Genomic DNA, 17873 nt, shown 5'->3' on the forward strand with positions numbered 1-17873 from the left:
TTTTCTAAACATGTCCAGCTCCTTCAACCTATCCTCATAGAATATGGTCTCCAGCACGCTCCCTATCATAATGGCCCTCCAGACACATTGTTTCTGATAAAATCAAGTAGTCTTTATATATTTTTATAAAAATAGTATATATTTATTAAAGTCCTAAATGTTCTAGAATCTGTCAGCGTAAGGATCATCTCTGCCCATATGAACCTGCCTTGTGCATTTCACTCAGCATCTCAAGTTTATTTATTTATTTATATCCTGCCTTTCCATCCCAATAAAGGGCACTCAAGGTGGCTGCTCTTTGGCCTGCTTATTGGTACCAGGGACAGTGAGCTTTTGGTGGCAATGCCATGGTTATGGAATGCCCTCCCTGGAGAGAACTACCATGCCCCAGTCCTTTTCAATGAGCAACAAACACATAAGAACAGCCCCGCTGGATCAGGCCATAGGCCCATCTAGTCCAGCTTCCTGTATCTCGCAGTGGCCCACCAAATGCCCCAGGGAGCACACCAGATAACAAGAGACCTGCATCCTGGTGCCCTCCCTTGCATCTGAAATAGCCCATTTCTAAAATCACTACAATACTCTTTCTCAAAGCTTTTAATGACTGGCTGACAGCCTAACCCTAACTAAATCCCCACCACCAATGCAGCCACAAACCCGGAGCGTGTGCTGTATTCTGCAGGGGGGAGCAGTCCTGGATGTGTCCTCCAGGTAATGGACCATTTCCTTCTTTGCCTGGGGGTAAGCCTTCACTGACCAAATTGGTTTACTTGAAAAAGAACATAAGAACAGCCCCACTGGATCAGGCCATAGGCCCATCTAGTCCAGCTTCCTGTATCTCACAGCGGCCCACCAAATGCCCCAGGGAGCACACCAGATAACAAGAGACCTCATCCTGGTGCCCTCCCTTGCATCTGGCATTCTGACATAGCCCAAATTGGTTTTACTGGCAAAAGTCTAAGTGGACCCAGGAAGGCAGATCCAGGCCAGGAAGGGGAATGGGATATCAGTGTGCCACTGATAACGTTCCCTTCCTGGCCTCAATCTGCCCCCTCTCTGCCCCATCCCCCCTCGCCGCCTCCTTCTCACCTGCACCTTCTGTCCACTCCCCCACATTGACTTAGTGGTGTTGGGCCTCATTGCAGGCCACTGGTGTGTGGCTGTGCATCACTTGCAGTGGTGGCCTGGCTGTACTCTATGGTGTCAACATTTGCAACAGCCATAAAGCACACTATGCCCCCAGAACATGAGTCCCATCTGTGCAGTGGTGCAATAGGATTGGACTCTAAGGGCGCAATCCTAAAGCATCCTGGGGCTGATTCAAGTACCCTGCACTGGCCAGGGACCGTCGCGAACGTGCCAGAAGGCACATTTGCACTGACTTGTGAGTCAGGGAGGCCAACACAAGGACAAGCGCCAGCCTCCCTGTACTGACATGTGCCCCAGGCTCAGTAAGTTTGCACCAGCCTTTCCAGGCCGGCGCAGGAGCATGGGGATGGTAGAGAGGAGGCACTGTGGGGTGCAGGGAGGGCAGGTGGCGGGCAGTCCAGTGAGCAGAGAGCAGGAGGTGGGGTCAGGATCTGGCACTTATGTCAGATCTTAGCCCCATTCCCAAGCAGCCTGGGACAGCTCTGGGCTGCTTGGATTTGTGCCACCGATTTAGGTGGCACAGATCCAAGTAGACCCATTGGGGCTACTGCGTTTCTACCCAGGGTAAGGAGAATTATTTCCCCCTGCCTCCAGCTGAGCCACAGCCAGCCCCAAACTTGCTCTGGATAGAGCGCAGGCCCGCCGGCCTGCCTATTACAGCACAAGTTAGGATTGCGCTACAAATCTCTTTGACTTTTTGTTGCACGTGTCACCTTGTGGGAGCCTGTCTTTGAAAAGTGGGTTAAAATTTATTAAATAAATGCGTGTTTATAAAGCTGGCACAGAGAAGACTCAGTGTTGGGCTTTCAACCATTAGAAGCTGTCAGCATTCTTTTTCCCCCACTCTGTCTCATAAAAGCAGAGTAGTGCTTTTCCTCTTTTCTTCCCCCTGGAAGAACCTCATAAATAGGTGAAAAATATCTTTACTTGAAAACAACATAGCAGTAGAACCATAGCACAAGCTGGCCAAAATGTTATACTAGAGATGGTAACGATTGTAGATTTCACAATGCAGTATATGTTGTAATCCATTAACCTGATCATTTGTATCTAATTAGTGAACATTTGCAGCTCTGTAGGTAAGAGGTAGTAGGGTTACTGCCATGCTGATCTTATGGTTTCTTTTGCTGCACCCAGATGTTTTGGATAGCTCAGTCTCAATGCTTGGCTGTGGGCACTTTTATTCGTTTCATATTTGCGTATCAGCTATGGCTTGGCTTTTATACTTGGCAAAGAAAGCAAGCTGTAGGAATAGAAAGAAATCTGCTCTTCGATTGTGTTGTGCTGTATACTGCAAGGTTATATGCTCATAGCCACCAGGGCTTTTCAAACCTATTAAACAATTATTTGCATGATACAAATTTCAGGATCTGGCAAGACAGAACAAAAATATGATGAAGTAAAATAGGAAGTAATTTCTGGCAGTATTTAAAATTTGGCACTCAACCATCACAGAACCTGGGAAAGAACAAGGGTGCTATTCCTACCCTTGTGCTGGAATTCATAACTTTCATTCCAGTGACGACAGTGATTGACAGAAAGGATGGGTGGAGTTTTTCCAGTATGATTCATAACTGACCTGGTAAAGCCAACATAAAAATTGCCCTACTGAATTGAGCCAAAAGACAATTTCATCGAGCCTCCTCTTTCCCACAGTGAGCCATCAATTGCCTTAAGACTGATCTCAAGAAATGAAGGAGTATCCCTCTCTCTGGTGCGGGTTCCTCCCAGCTGCTTGCAATTTAATTATACACCAGGATTATTGACGGACTTGACAGACTCTGGGTTCTGGGATGCAAGCAATGATGTCAACAGATGTGCAGCAGGGCCTATAGGCCTCCGAACCTGCCTGTTACAGAGCAGGCCATGACTTTGTCCACCATCATTCAATATATAGAGTGTAGGAAGGATGTTGCCCAGTATATGCAAAATAAGTGAGCAGCATATGTGTGTATGCAATGGGGCTTAGAGATCTGCCTTCTTTTATGATCTCTGGATTTTACTCATCACTCCACATGGGTCCAAGTAGCCCAATCTCCCAAGTACAGCAAGAAATTTGGTTTTACCTTAGTTCTTTAGTAACACTAATTGGCACAGCGGCTGGTGGCCCACTAGTTTGCTTGGCACTGAAACGGTGGTGGTTTCTTCTGCATGGCACAGCCGTTCTGCTGAAGCCAAGCAGGTGTTGGTCTGGTCAGGTGTTGATCTGAATACCAGTGGCATCGCTGGGGGGGTGCGGGCCGCACTGGGTGACACACACAAGGGGGATGATACCACTACTGGCCAAAAATTTTAAAATCTTGGAATTTTTGAATAATACCATCATGTTATATATATCATTTGATGTGTAATTTCATGCAGCATGCAGTGAAATAAACTGCACTGAACTATCTCCATTACATCAACAGTTATAGCCAAAAAACCAACAGGGGCGGGGTGATGGTACCTCACTGTGTGGGAGGAGGTCCATCATGGGGGTGACGTGCTGGCCTCCCGCACTGGGTGATGCAAACCCTAGTGACGCCACTGATGGGAGATATAAAAGGGAGAGATAAAATGTAATAGAGCAAATAAATACTTGTGGATGCAAAGACAAAGATTGTGCAGTTCTTCCAAGCCCACTGGGGATGTTGGACCAGTTTATCTGAATGCTGAAGAAGGTAATAAGCTAGATGAAGGATTTACCTAGCTGGGAGGGGTGGAGACAAATAACTGAACAGCTCTTCTATATTCCCAGGCTTAAGAGTCGGGGACTCACAATGGGTGCCTGCTCACTTGCAAACATAAAGCAAGATTTGGATTCCCTTTCAAATTAACAAATTCAAAGTCCCAGGGTCAGCTTTATTCCTCTGAAGTTTTAACCTGTGATTATGAAAGCTGCTTTGATATCTGGGCTTTTACACACATTACCCACACAATCCTCCCCTTGGAAGTCATCTGTTGAGATTTTTGCTAGCCCGAGGGCATTCCTGGATGTCCTCGAATTGTTATACAGCACACGTCATGCATATTCAACAGTACCCTCGCGAATGTTTAACACTGACAGGGGAAAAAAATGTGTTTGCCATGTATGGGAAGGAACACATGTGCACAACATATGTTCTGTTTGCAGCTTATGGCACCCTCTCTACCTGTTATGCGCTCCTCTATGCACAGCAGGGTCACCATTGTGGACTCTGCATCTGCAGATCAAAGATCTGTGGGACTGGCCAAGCCCACAACTGGCTGCCAGCTGGACTGCTTATGGGAGGGGGCAAGATCAACATGTGGTGAAGACAAAGTAGACTGATGAGGGTGACAGATACATTCAGTTCCATTACAAAGATAGTTCTCTCTCATTCTACATAAATGCATGTTTCTGTGTCAACACTGATATAGCCCAGTCTGTCTGTATCCTTCTCTGTTTGGGGCTACTGCACCTTATGGGTTCCATTTCAGTGAAGTCAAGTTCGCAGAAGTTGTCATCTCTTGCAGAGAGTTCCGGGCAGACAAAAAACCATCTTCCTGATTCAGAAGGCTGCAGCTGGCAGACACCCATATAGATGCTGTTCCAGCCATTTCACAAGAATGAGTGATTGCTTTGCTGCTGCTTGGATGAGATACAAACCATCCCAAGCCACATGGGGAGGAAATCTCCAGGTCACCAAGATGCTCCTTGCCAGCCCCAAGCAGACAGGGAGAAATATCCTCTCAGAGATCAAAGTGAGATGCTGGCAAGAGGGACTCCGGCAGTTTACAAGGGAAGTCAGACTCAGTCAAAGGCAAGGGGGAGGGATTGTGAGCTTAGACAAGGGGGAAGGGAATTCACTCCCACTGTACAAGTTCTGGAGTGGTGTCATGTGGATTTGTTTATTTAAGTGTCTAGTTCAGTGGTTCTCACACATTTAGCATCAGGACCCACTTTTTAGAATGAGAATCTGTCAGGACCCACCAGAAGTGATGTCATGACTGGAAGTGACATCATCAAGCAGGAAAATTTTTAACAATCCTAGGCTGCAATCCTACCCACACTTATCCAGGAGTAAGTCCCATTTACTATCATTGTTAAAAGCATATACATAGTAGCCTGTTAAAAGTACAGATGTGTCACATTTCCCCAAATGCAGTCACATACTGTGGGAGCATCGTCTGATATATTAAATAAAATATTGAAAAGAATGGGGACCCACCTGGAATTGGCTCATGACCCACCTAGTGGGTCCCAAGCTACTGTTTGAGAAACACTGCTCTAGTTTGATCCATACCATGCACTCAGAGTGTGCAATAAGAATATACAAAAGTGACAAAATGTCAATTGTATTTAACTTGTATATTGTATTGGCAACCTTCAGTCTCGAAAGACTATGGTATCGCGCTCTGAAAGGTGGTTCTGGCACAGCGTCTAGTGTGGCTGAAAAGGCCACACAGAATTTAACTTGTAGCAAAATATTAAAACATCCCAATGGAAAGAAGCAGGTGACATGTCACTCTCTGGAGAGACTCTGTTTTATACCTACTAGCTAGAAGTGTGACATCTTTCCTCATTAGCATCAGGGCATGGGAGGACAGAACAGAATTAAATCAACAAAAACTTGTTTACCTGTGGAAATATTCATTTGGTGTCTACAGCATTTCAGTGCCAAAGCTGCTTTTTAATTTTTTTTAAGACAAGAAATTTCAAGATTTACTCAACAAGTGCATCAGCTAAAGGCCATAGCAAAAACACAGAAGTACATAACACATAGTACATGAATAAACCATAGAAACGTGACAAAACACAAAATTTAAACAATCAACACAGCTGGAATTCAGTGGCAATTGTTTGTATTCCTGTTTTAGTTTGGCATGATTTTGACAAATTAGTTCTACATTTTTCTGATGTGCTATGGTGACATCACTGTTTTCTTGAGATAGAATCTTGACCTTTAAGATTCCGCATGGAAAATTATATTCGGAGGACAATAGTGAGGCTGCTGAACTGGAGTTCACTGACAGATATGACCCTTTTCTCCTCAGGACTTAATTGTGACTCTGGGTGTCTCACGATGATCAGTAGTGATCCCTGCTAACTGGGCAAAGAGGCACCTTTTAAAGCAGTGTCCTCTTACATTTAGCAGGGGGAGAGCAACTGTTCCTCTTCACCCCAGCATGGCATCTTTTAGAGGCTGTTACTGCTGTCTCTTCAGCATCACTTTTTAGACTGTGAGCTCTTTGGGGACAGAGAACTATTTATGGATTTATTGAACTACTTTTTGCTGAAAAGTGGTACGGGTAAAGAGGCACTTTTTCAAGTGGTGATCTTTTTATATTTAGCAGGGGGTGAGTAACAGTCTCCAAAAGACACTCCAGCACAGTGTCTTTTCTAGTGGCTGATGTTCTTCTGTATCATTTTAGATTGTGAGCCTTTTTGGGACAGAGTAATTTAGTTTTGATTTTGTCAGCAAATCGCTTTGTGAACTTTGAATAGCAATATATAAATATTATTAATAAGAGTAATGATAATGATGAATAACACAGACCCACATACATTTTGTTGTAAAAGTTCAGTATACTCTTGGGTATATCTGGAGTGCTGAACCCAATCATAGCATTGGTTTTGCCTGATTGGCTCTAGTTGGGGGTACGGCATAGCCTCCTTCTGTGCCAATTCAAGCAGCTTTCTCATGAGGACGCCATGGCATCAGCTTCATCACAACGTAGCTGCTTGAATCAGCATAGAAGGAGGCTATGCCGTATCCCCAAACCTAGAGCCAATCAGGGAAAACCAATGCTATGATTGGATTCTGCACCCTAAAAAATATCCTAAATTCATTCAAACATCCTTGGCAACTAAAAAAAGTGTTTTTTAAGGCCTGTGAATCAATAGTGGTGGTCTCACATGTGATAAAATGCAAATTAAGTCTCAATCTGTAGTGACTGGGTGCATCTAGACTAATTTTTGACCCTGTGATTGAATACTGAATGACTTGTACATAGTACTTCTGTTTTTGGCATGTGTTCCATTCATTTTTTAAAAACTCGTCTTGCAAAACAGCCTCTGCCTCCTCCACATTCATTGGACTATTTTTTAATTACACAACACTATCTTCACTATCCATAAATATTGATATTCACTGTCACTTTCCTATCATGCATTTGATCAAATATGATATTGCCTATAAAATCAAATACTATAATAAGCAGTGGCGTCACTAGGATTCGCATCACCCGGTGCGGAAGGCCTGCGCATCACCCCATGCAGTGGGTGGGGCAACGCCCCAGGTGGTGGGCATAGTGATGTACCATCGCCCCGCCCCTACTGGTTTTTGGCTTTACCTTTTGTTAGAACGCAGATATTTCAATGTGGTTTGTTTCATTGCATTCTGGAAGAAATTACGCATTGATTGATATATAACATGAAGGTATTATTGCTCCAAACTCTTATTTTAGTGATTTTGAAAACTTGTAGAGTCTCTCTCTCTCTCTCTCTCTCTCTCTCTCTCTCTCACACACACACACACACACACACACACACACAAACACACACACACAAACACACACACACCCCTGTGTCAACTTACTAACACCTTATTGCAGCAGTTCTCAAACTTTTAGCACTGGGACCCACTTTTTAGAACGACAGTCTGTCCAGGACCCACTGGAAGTGATGTCATGGCCAGAAGTGACATCATCAAGCAAATGAAAATAAAGAATTAGAAATAATTAAATTAAAATAAAAGAAATAATTAAATAAGGGGAAGCCAGGCCTGTTCCACCAAGTGCATCTACTCTGAAGTAAGTCCTATTGTGGTCAATGGGGCTCACTCTCAGGAAAGTGTGGGTAGGATTGCAGCCTGTGAGCCCAATCCTATGCATGTCTACTCTGAAGTAAGTCCCATAGTGGTCAGTGGGGCTTACTCTGTAGTCTGCCTACAATAACACCCCCCAAAAAGAATCAGTAAGATTTCCAGCCCTCCCAATGCCCAGTTTAAAGTTCTTCTATTTCAGGCACATCAGAATAAAGACCCTCCAGGCTTTGCAAGTGCAAAATAGAAAACTTTCCCCTTACCATTCAAGCCTCTTTTTTTGTCCTTTTTAGTTGGACATTGAAGCTGCCTTCTGGAACATAGGTTGAGCTCCAGTTCCATCGAATCGGGACCATTCTGGTGTCCTCACATTCCCCTTTGCCTGGCCTGACCACCAGCCAAGGCTCATCTGCCTACTCACAAGTAAACACGACCGTGAAGCTGCTTCGCTTTCCATAGGGCTGGGGGGGAACCTCCTTCTCCCTTTTGTGTTTTTGGGGCTGCAATCATTGGATCAGGACCATTCTGACATCCTTGGAGTCCTTGCAGTCCTTGCCTGAACTAAGGCAAGTTCACCTACTCGCAAGTAAACATGGCCACATGGTTTCGTTTCAGCTAAATAGACGCAGCTGGGAGGGAGGCAGGAAACTCTTCCTCATGTTTTTGGGGGCTGCATTCATTGGATTAGGACCATTGTGGTGTCATTGGATTCCTCTCAGCCTGCCCTTTCCGACAGACTATGCCAAGTACACCTACTCACGAGTAAACGTGCAATACAGCTCACTTTCCATAGGGTTCCATGCATTTTTTCTTTCCAGTTTTTTGGCCATAACTTTTGAACAAAAGGAGCTATTTCAATTCTGTTTTTTGCATTGTGTTCTGCTGGACATTCCGCATCCAACGGTGTCTGGCACGATGGGCCAGCTCCGAAAGCCACTAAGTTAGCGCGTCCTCCCCAGAGCATGTCACCCCCCCGCGTGTCACCTGGTGCAGCCCACACCCCTCACACCCCCCTAGCGATGCCAGTGATAATAAGGATGCCCGTGTCTAGGGAACCTTGAGAGTGCCATCTGCCTACATGGTGCTTTATCATGTAGGTGCGTTACATAAGGCAGTTGTGTTTTCTTTTTCTGGTTATTTGGCTGTAACATTTTATAGAACACAGATAATTCAACACAGTTTGTTTCATTACATTCTGCATTAAATTACACAGGACTACAAAACTGAGGGTCAGAAAAGTTTTTCCTAAACTTTATGGTGGTTTGATATGAATTTGAGTGCCGATTCCAAAAATGGCATCCGTTTTGCCCTATCACGTCTAGTTTTGGAGATATAGTATAGCCTCATTAGTGAATGGTTGAACCATTCACTAATGGCATACTAAAGAGATATGCCGTGTCTCCAAAACTAGACGTGATAGGGCAAAACGCCATTTTTGGAATCAGCATCCCAAATATACCCAGGAATTGGTGTAATGTTTAAGGAAGCAAAATGTGTGTTGGCCTGTGTCATCTGTCAAATGGTATATAACCAAGGCTTCCATAATTTTGGCCACTAGTTATCCCCCTCCCAAATGTGTCACCTGGGGCAGTCTGTTCCCCCCCTCCTGCTACACCACTGCTCGGGACAAATGTATGGCATACAGTCAGGCCTATCCTTTTTCAAGGTATGCTGTCTACTACTTGGCCTGTAGATTACCATCCCAAGCCAAGGGCAACAGCATAGATACTTCAGTAAACACTTGAGTGATACTAACTCAGACATGGGATGTGACTCATGGCGTACTAGCCAGAAAAACTGACCACCACTGACTTAGACTATACAAACCAGGATCTTGGCTTTCCACTTTGTGAAAACTATAGCCAGCTACATTTCAACCAAGAGGTTTCTCACCAACCAAAACTGCTAACAGAATGAGGGGATGCCAACACAACAGGCTTCCCAAATTGCTACTCAGAGATGCTATCTGACTTTTGTAACATTCCAAGATCGTGAGGCAATATAAAGCCATTATGCCAATCAACTTTCCGCCACAAGTCTCCTCACTCTGTCATCATCCAAGTATTGTAACAAGCTTCACAGCAAACAGAGAAGAAAACAAATGAGGGGGCTGATGGAGAAAAAGGCACAAACAACCACACCTGTGTACTCTTCAGTTGCCTCAAGACACAAGTAGGAGCTCAGGGTTTCAAGCCGAGAAAATGAAAACTGAGTTACAGCTGTATGAAAATACTATGGATTTATCCACAAGGGCTACAAGAGTTGTAGGTGGGCTTTCTCGTTTCTGTCAAAAGTGAGGAACTGTTGCTATTTCTCCAACGGGTTTTTATATCTGAATATGTCCGTTGGGGCTGAGCCTGTCACCTTGAATTTGTAAGAGCTGAGCCAAACCAACACCAGGAATCTCCTGAAGCCCCCTCTTTAGTATGGTGTTGACCTCTTCCTTTGTTAGAGACTGAAGTCTGTCCAAAGCAAATTGGAAACAATCATGTGTTTTGGCTGATGGGTTCATCTGAGCATGGACTATGCTCATGCACTGGATGGGGGGGCTCCCAAGGCTCTGCTTAGCAGTGTAAAATGCCCCAGAGACTGAAACGTTTGAGAACTGCTGGTTTAAAGGGTCCATGAGATGGAGGAGCAAAGTAAGGGGGTAGGGACCAGATTGCTGCCCTCTGATTGGCTTCCTGCTTACTTTTAGTGACTGGAAACTGGATCAGAACTGCACTGTCCATGGAGGGCTAGAGCAAGGTGGCAGCAGACTTTTGACAGAGGCCCACCAAGTCTGCAGCTTCCCAGAACCCACCACAAGTCAGCCCTAGGATACACACATTTCTTTTGTTCCACTATCATCGCTGCTCAAAGCTTTGCACATTTTGGAGACAGATACAAAAACCTTGCACAACCCATTTTCCAGACAATCAAGTGCAGCACAAGCAGTGAGCCCTCTTTCAGGCTGCTTGCCGTTCTCCAGAGAAAGCACTGTCTGATTCCAGCTGTACAAGCTGTTTCTTTTTCTCTCGGCACTTCCCTGATGTGGATCCTCTTGTACTTTTCTCTTCAGGTTTGGTTTCAAAATCGACGGGCAAAATGGAGGAAACGAGAACGGTTTGGTCAAATGCAGCAGGTTCGCACGCACTTCTCCACGGCCTACGAGCTGCCCTTGCTAACTCGAGCAGAAAACTATGCCCAGGTGAGTATTTGCGATTAATATGTTTGACATCTCAACTTCTTACAGGGGACTGTCCCTTAAACTTATTGGGACATAGTTAGATGTCACCAGTCAAGGTTCAGGAAGTTGGAAGCCTTTTGTATTTAGTGACAGTTGTGAGATTCTGGTCTAAGCTTCAGAAACAGAGAAACAAATGTTTAGTCTGTCAATCATTCTCTGAAATGTGTCACCATAGGGGATTATCAGCCATGTTCTATGTATGTCGGTGCCTTATACCAAGTCAGGTCCAGTGGCGGACTTACCCTGCTCCCCTCCTGGGGCAAAGGTCCGGAATGTGGCCCCCGTGAGATGCCGTCACCCCACGCACAAAGCCGCCACCCCCACCTCCAAAGTGCGACGGGGTCTTGCACAATTTCCAGACTAACTGGGGAAGCATTTTAAGGCTTCCCCACAGTCTTAAACTGCACTTCCACAAAACTGGAAATGCAGTTTCCGACTGCATTGGGAGCCTCAGTGAGGCTTCCCATGCTGCCCTAGCATCGTGCTGGCTCTGCACCTGGGGCATTTGCCCCATTTGCCCAGTGCCAGTTCTGTTGCTGGTCAGGTCATTGCTTTTATCGGTTGGATCATACGCCCACTTAGCAAAGTATAGTCTGCACACTGACTGGCAGTAGCTCTCCACATTTTCTGAGAGGGGTCTTTCCTAGTCTGTATCTAGAGATGCCAGGGACTGAACCTGAGCCCCTACCCTTTTAGCACATTTGGTTCATGTGAAACAATAATTGGCCAATAGGCTTGCGCAGCAGCCTGTGTGAACTTAATGGGCATCCTGGAATGTACCCAAAAATCCTTAGTAATGAATAAGAATTCCATAGTTTGCTGGCTCTGGTCCAAGTTCCTGGTATTTCAGAGGATCCTTGGAAAATCAGCTGGTATATGAAACCTTGGAGAACATTGATCTGTCAGTCAGTGACTGGCTGGATCAATGTCCAAGTATATGGCAGCTTCTTACATGTTCAAAAGCCATGCCTTGTTGCTTGCTCTCAGAACCCAGCCATTAGAACCCGATCACTGTGTCTTATAAAGGTAGCATTTGGCTTGTCATGGCTAATATTCCTTGATAGGTCTCTCTGCTATGAATTTGTCTAATCTTATTTTAAACCATCTAAATTAATGCCATCTTACATATCTTTTGGTAATGAATTCCATGTTAGTTATACACTGTGTGAGACACTTCCTTTTCTTATGGCACAATGTAATTGAGATTCCCACACTGAGATTCAGCTGCCTTAGCTGTATCCAGCACAGGAATAGAGACTGCTGGAGGACTCCTGAGAGAAGAGGATGAATGTCCCCTTCCCCTAAGGTAAGCTCCAGCAACCACCATGAGACTACTCAGGCTTGTGCCAACAAAATCACTGGTACAATCCAAGCAGTCCCATGTCAAGAAATCAGGCCTGAGAAGGGGGGATGGGTTTAAAAATTGTATGGCAGCAACTGTTACCCTGCACATGCCTGATCTTATCTGATCTTGGAAGCTAAGCAGAGTCAGGCCTGGTTAGTACTTGGGTGGGAGACCGCCGGGGAATACCGGGTGCTGTAGGCTTATACCATAGTCTTTCGAGACTGAAGGTTGCCAACCATTTTTTTAAAAATTGTACTATTTATTTTACTTAGAAGTAAGCCCATTGTGTTCAGTAAGACTAAGAGCCCAAAACTATACATGTCTGCTCAGAAGTAAGTCTCAGTATAATCAATGGTGCTTACTCCTAGCTAAGCATGGATAGGCTGTAATCCTAGTTTATTCACTGGAAACAAACACTTCTAGGTATAGGACACGATGGTAGCCATTGCTGCCATTCCTAACATCCTCAAGGCCAATATACCTCCCTGTGCCCCATTATAAACCCTCCCTGTCTCTGTTCCACCTTTCCCCCCCCCCAACTCCCCACCAGCTTGCAGAGAGCCTACCTGCTCTGATGGGTGCAGGCAGGCTGGCACAGACCTTTCCACTGGCACCATGAGCCTCCACGCTGCTGCAATGTACCTTACAGCACATTTGTGACAGTGTGCACACTTGTTTCACCAGCTCTGAGCCAGTTATGATTGCGCTGCCCATCTATTCCCAGTCAACTTCACTGGATGAACCTGAGTTTGTTCATTCTGTTTAAGAAATTTATATCCCACTTTTTTCATGCCAAAGCAAATGCCCAAGCTTTATAATAAAGTACAAAGTATCACAACAGCTAAAAATGTCAAACAAGGCATTAAAACATTAATTTGAACATTACATATTGAAACATAAATCAAAACAGAGCAAAGTCTAACAAATATCATTGGGCCAATGGGGAACAAATTAGTCCAGGGAAGCTGTCAAGTCACATCCATATGTCAGAGGCACAGAGAGCAAACCAACCAAACACCAGGCAGAACAGGGGTGTTTTGAGCCCTCACAGAAAAGCCATGAGGGAAGGAGTAGTTCTCAGTTCCCCTGGAACAGAATTCCATAGTTGTAGTGCCATTACAGAGGAGGCTTGCCCCCAGGCTGCCACCCCCTCACTTGGAACAGAAGCAGCACCTGTAGAAGAGCCTCCTCTGATGACCTAAGAGGGCGTTTTCACATTCCAAGGCCAAGCTCCACCTAGAGAACCTATGCCCACTTTAAGCTAATTAGCTGCCCTTCTTTCCCCAACAATGGCTATAGTTCTGCCCTGCAGCAGTTCTAGACCTCACCACCAGGGTAGCTTACCTGTCCAACCTGCTGAGGTCCTCCTCCCACCACTACAGCAGCATCTTGGTCCTCAGCAGGTCTTGGGCATGGCAGCCACACACCAGTCTCCAAAGTCCATTCATCCATATAGCCTTTAGTCAGTTAGTCCATCAATCCAGCTTCCCTCCTTCTACCACCCACCAAACTCTTCCTGCATCTGGTGCTCCTCATATCCCTAGAGACCTCATTGCCTCTAGTGGCTGCAGCTGTGCAGCACACCCTCTGCTGAAATCCCAGGCATTAACCCTTACAGGGGCCACTGCTGACAGCACATCCTATCTCCTGGAGGGATCTTGCGCATTTCCATTACAGAGGGTGAACTGGATTGTATGGAAGGAGATGGTCTTTCACATAGCCTGGACACAGATCTAGCATCTTGAATTCAAGTATTGTATGAGAGAGTGCAAGAACCCCAAAGGTTGGGACAACCCCTGAACTCTTAGTATAATTGGAAAGGGTGATGCAACCCAAAGCACCGTCAGGATATAGGCTGGGGTAGCCATGAAGGGCCCAATGCAGTGCTCTGTCCCAAGGCCCCTAGTGCGTTGGTGCCAGAACCGTTATCCATAATCCGCTATCATCTTCCCCTCCCCTTAGTCATCTGTTTTCCAAACAGAAGAAAATTTTTAACAATCCTAGGCTGCAATCCTACCTACGCTTACCCAGGAGTAAATCCTATATACTATCATTGTTAAAAGAATATACATAGTAGCTTGCTAAAACTACAGGTCTGTAACATTTCCCCAAATGCAGTCACATGCTATGGTAGCATCAAGTCTAATATTAAAAATAAAATATTGAAATGAATGGGGACCCACCCGAAATTGGCTCACGACCCACCTGGGTCCACCTGGCTCACTATGGGTCCTGACCCATAGTTTGAGAAACACTGGTGTACACTATCTCACATTCCTTAACTTCCTCTCATAGGGGAGATCTTCCAGTTCCTTGTTAATCTGAGTTGCATTGCACTGCTTTCTACATTATGATAGCTTTTTCTTGAAAAGGGGGAAACCAGAACTGTAGACAGTATTCTAAATGTGGCAGAAACGTACATTTCTGTAATGGCATTCTGATTCTTGGCATTTTATTGCCTTCACTTTCAGCACCTCTGGACGTTGCTGTCTCATCTCCCCCACTACCTGCCATGAATATGTAATTTGCCAGAGGTAAAAGGTCAGAAGTGGAGCCAGAAGGAACAGTGCTGGGAGGCTGTGGAATGCAGGCCTTTTAGAGATGTGCCTTTTCCCAACTCTCCATCTGGATCCTCTCCTGTTGCATTCTTTCATCTCATATTCCCCCTCTCAACACGCCTCTCCCTATCATCAGCACCATAACCCCCTTCCCCCAGCCTCCCGCTGGAAAAGGCCATCCTTCACTTTCTTCGTCTGCAAAATCACTTTGATTTTAGCATCCTAGATAATGGGCTTGTTGAGTGGGACTTGCAAAGTACTTCGTCACGGCAAAGGTTTTGTGCACTAAATAAAATGGGCAGCTCAGAGCTTGAGCATGTGCTTCCCTGCAGAAAACCCCAGATCCCAAGTCCCCGTTGTTCCCAGCTGAAGCAGGTCCTGAGCAGCAGAACTGGAAACACCTCTGTTTTGAGACTCTGCAGCCTTACTGCTCAACTGGGCAGACAATCCTGCACTTGACAGATTATGGTCCTGATTCATTAGGGGGTGATCTTTTTTTTCAGGGATGCCACCTTTTCTTAAACAACTGAATGAAAGTCATTTCACAGGTTGTATTTACTGCATCATTGCATCTATGTGCTGGGAGGAGTTGCACCAGTTGAACTGTTGCCTGCCATGCACATGCTAAAGCATAAAATCACCAATGGAAAAAAATGTGGCAAAGGAACAAATGTTCCTTGTATGTGTCAGCTGCTGCCAGTCAAATGAACAAGCTGCTCATGTTCCAGACAGGAGATTATGTATACCTTTGCTTTCAGGGACAGGGCATACATCTTTGAGATGAAAAAATTAGCATGGTGTTGTCAGTGTCAAATCCAGAAGGACCTACTTAGTCCTTCAAAGGACTAAGGACCAATGCAAAAGAGACACTTTACCACTACAGACCTTGGAGGAAAAATCCATTACGGGGTACAAGCCATGCTGTGTATGCGCAACCTCCTGATTTTAGAAATGGGCTATGTCAGAATGCCAGATGCAAGGGAGGGCACCAGGATGAGGTCTCTTGTTATCTGGTGTGCTCCCTGGGGCATTTGGTGGGCTGCTGTGAGATACAGGAAGCTGGACTAGATGGGCCTATGGCCTGATCCAGTGGGGCTGTTCTTATGTTCTTATGTACACTTGGCCTGTGCAAACCTTTATTTTCCAGGAACTGGCATCCCTGAGATGCCAAGGCCAAGACTTCACCCTTCTTCCTCACCTCTGTTAACTAGTGGCCATAAATGTACTCATTCACTTAACTGACACTGAAGGCTGTCATTGGGACAGATTGAGCTCATTGTTGTTAAACGTCAGCCAACTTCAGCATCATTCCATGCCCGGTGGCTCTTGTTCTACCGCAGTAGAATGCATCATGGATGTCCTTTGGTTCAAATGCAACCCCAGCAGAGCTCTGTTCAGGCATTCTAATCACTTGGGTAATATCCATGCATCTCCACTGTCCATACAGTTGGGGGGGCTTGGCAGAGAACACACCAGTGAGATGTGCCATTGCACTCTCTCATGTGCAGCATTTCTCTGTACTGCACTGTACAGCATTTCTCTGCACTGACACACTTTGTACCCAGGGAAACTTTTGCCCCTGGGAGCACTGATTGTCCAGTGTGTTGGCCTGCTGGTGGGACTTACTCATAACACAAGAACACATTTGAGCCAACATTTGAGTGTTCTCATTACAAATGCAAGACACGCAAATGCAAGTTTAAGGTCCATTTGCACGACCCCCTTAAATCACAGTAAATGTCAGCTCATGTGCTGCAGCTCCTGCTGGTCTCTGGAGCTGGTTTAGATTATATGGAGAAAATCAGGGCATGTGGCGTGTTTAACGATGGCCACGGAAATGATCTCAAGGAAGGTGGAGAAAAAATAAGTGGCCATCAACACTGTCAGTCAGAATAATGGGCGGCACATACTCTTCACAGATGTGCATTGTAGAGCATTTTCCAAACTTAGCGCTGCTGCAATGCCCTCGGAAGCTGGAAGTGAGTGATGTTGGAAGCCTACTGCAAGCCTCCAAGCAGCAGTAAGAGGGTTAGGGCAGGTGGGAGGGATTTTCACAGCACACAGTTTTCATACACTACAGCTCTGTCCACTGCGCTGAACCTCCTGCCACTGTCTGGAGGTTTGTGCCGTGTCTCACTGCCGGGCAGCGAATGGCCCGCGATGTCCTGGCAAGTGTTTTGTGATGGCCCAGCGCATCATGATGGACAGATTGGGAACCACCGCCATTGTACATTGGGAATGGATTGGCTCAACTCAGAAAGAACATAGTCTGGAAGGAGAAACAGACAGACTTGTCCTTTCTATGCCTGTCCCCCTTTGGTGACGCCCTGCCTACACTATGAGTCTCATGGGACAAGCCGCTATGAGATGATCTGATCTTTCCCTTCTCTCTCTCCCTCTCAGATCCAGAATCCATCCTGGATTGGCAACAACGGCGCTGCCTCCCCTGTGCCTGCCTGCGTTGTGCCCTGTGACTCGGTGCCTTCCTGCATGTCTCCCCATGCTCACCCCCACACAACCGGAGGAGTCTCTGAATTCTTGAGCGTCTCAGGTCCTGGCAGCCACGTGGGACAGACTCACATGGGCAGCCTCTTTGGTGGCGCTGGCATCAGCCCTGGCATCAATGGGTACGAGCTGAATGGGGAGCCTGACCGCAAGTCCTCCAGCATCGCAGCTCTGCGGATGAAAGCAAAGGAGCACAGTGCTGCCATCTCGTGGGCAACATGACAGGGCTGTAGCCAATGCCCTCAAGACACTGACAGAACAAACAGGGACAACCCAACCAAGCCATCCACTTTTGGACTTGCCAGCCATGCCCTCCTTGGAGA

The 17873-nt window shown here is 45.9% G+C and overlaps 1 protein-coding gene across 1 annotated transcript in view; it reads left to right on the plus strand.

The window, feature by feature from the left end:
- Window positions 1–17772, plus strand: part of ALX4 (ALX homeobox 4) — an 85661-nt gene extending 67889 nt beyond the window's left edge. The window contains exons 3-4 of the mRNA XM_066639850.1: window positions 10975–11103; window positions 17449–17772. Of these exons, the coding sequence (XP_066495947.1) occupies window positions 10975–11103; window positions 17449–17772 (453 nt within the window). The remainder of the gene's footprint in view (window positions 1–10974; window positions 11104–17448) is intronic.
- The last annotated feature ends 101 nt before the right edge of the window (window positions 17773–17873 follow it).

This window comes from Tiliqua scincoides, chromosome 1 (assembly GCF_035046505.1).
Source record: "Tiliqua scincoides isolate rTilSci1 chromosome 1, rTilSci1.hap2, whole genome shotgun sequence".
In the NCBI taxonomy this organism is placed as follows: Eukaryota; Metazoa; Chordata; class Lepidosauria; order Squamata; family Scincidae; genus Tiliqua; species Tiliqua scincoides.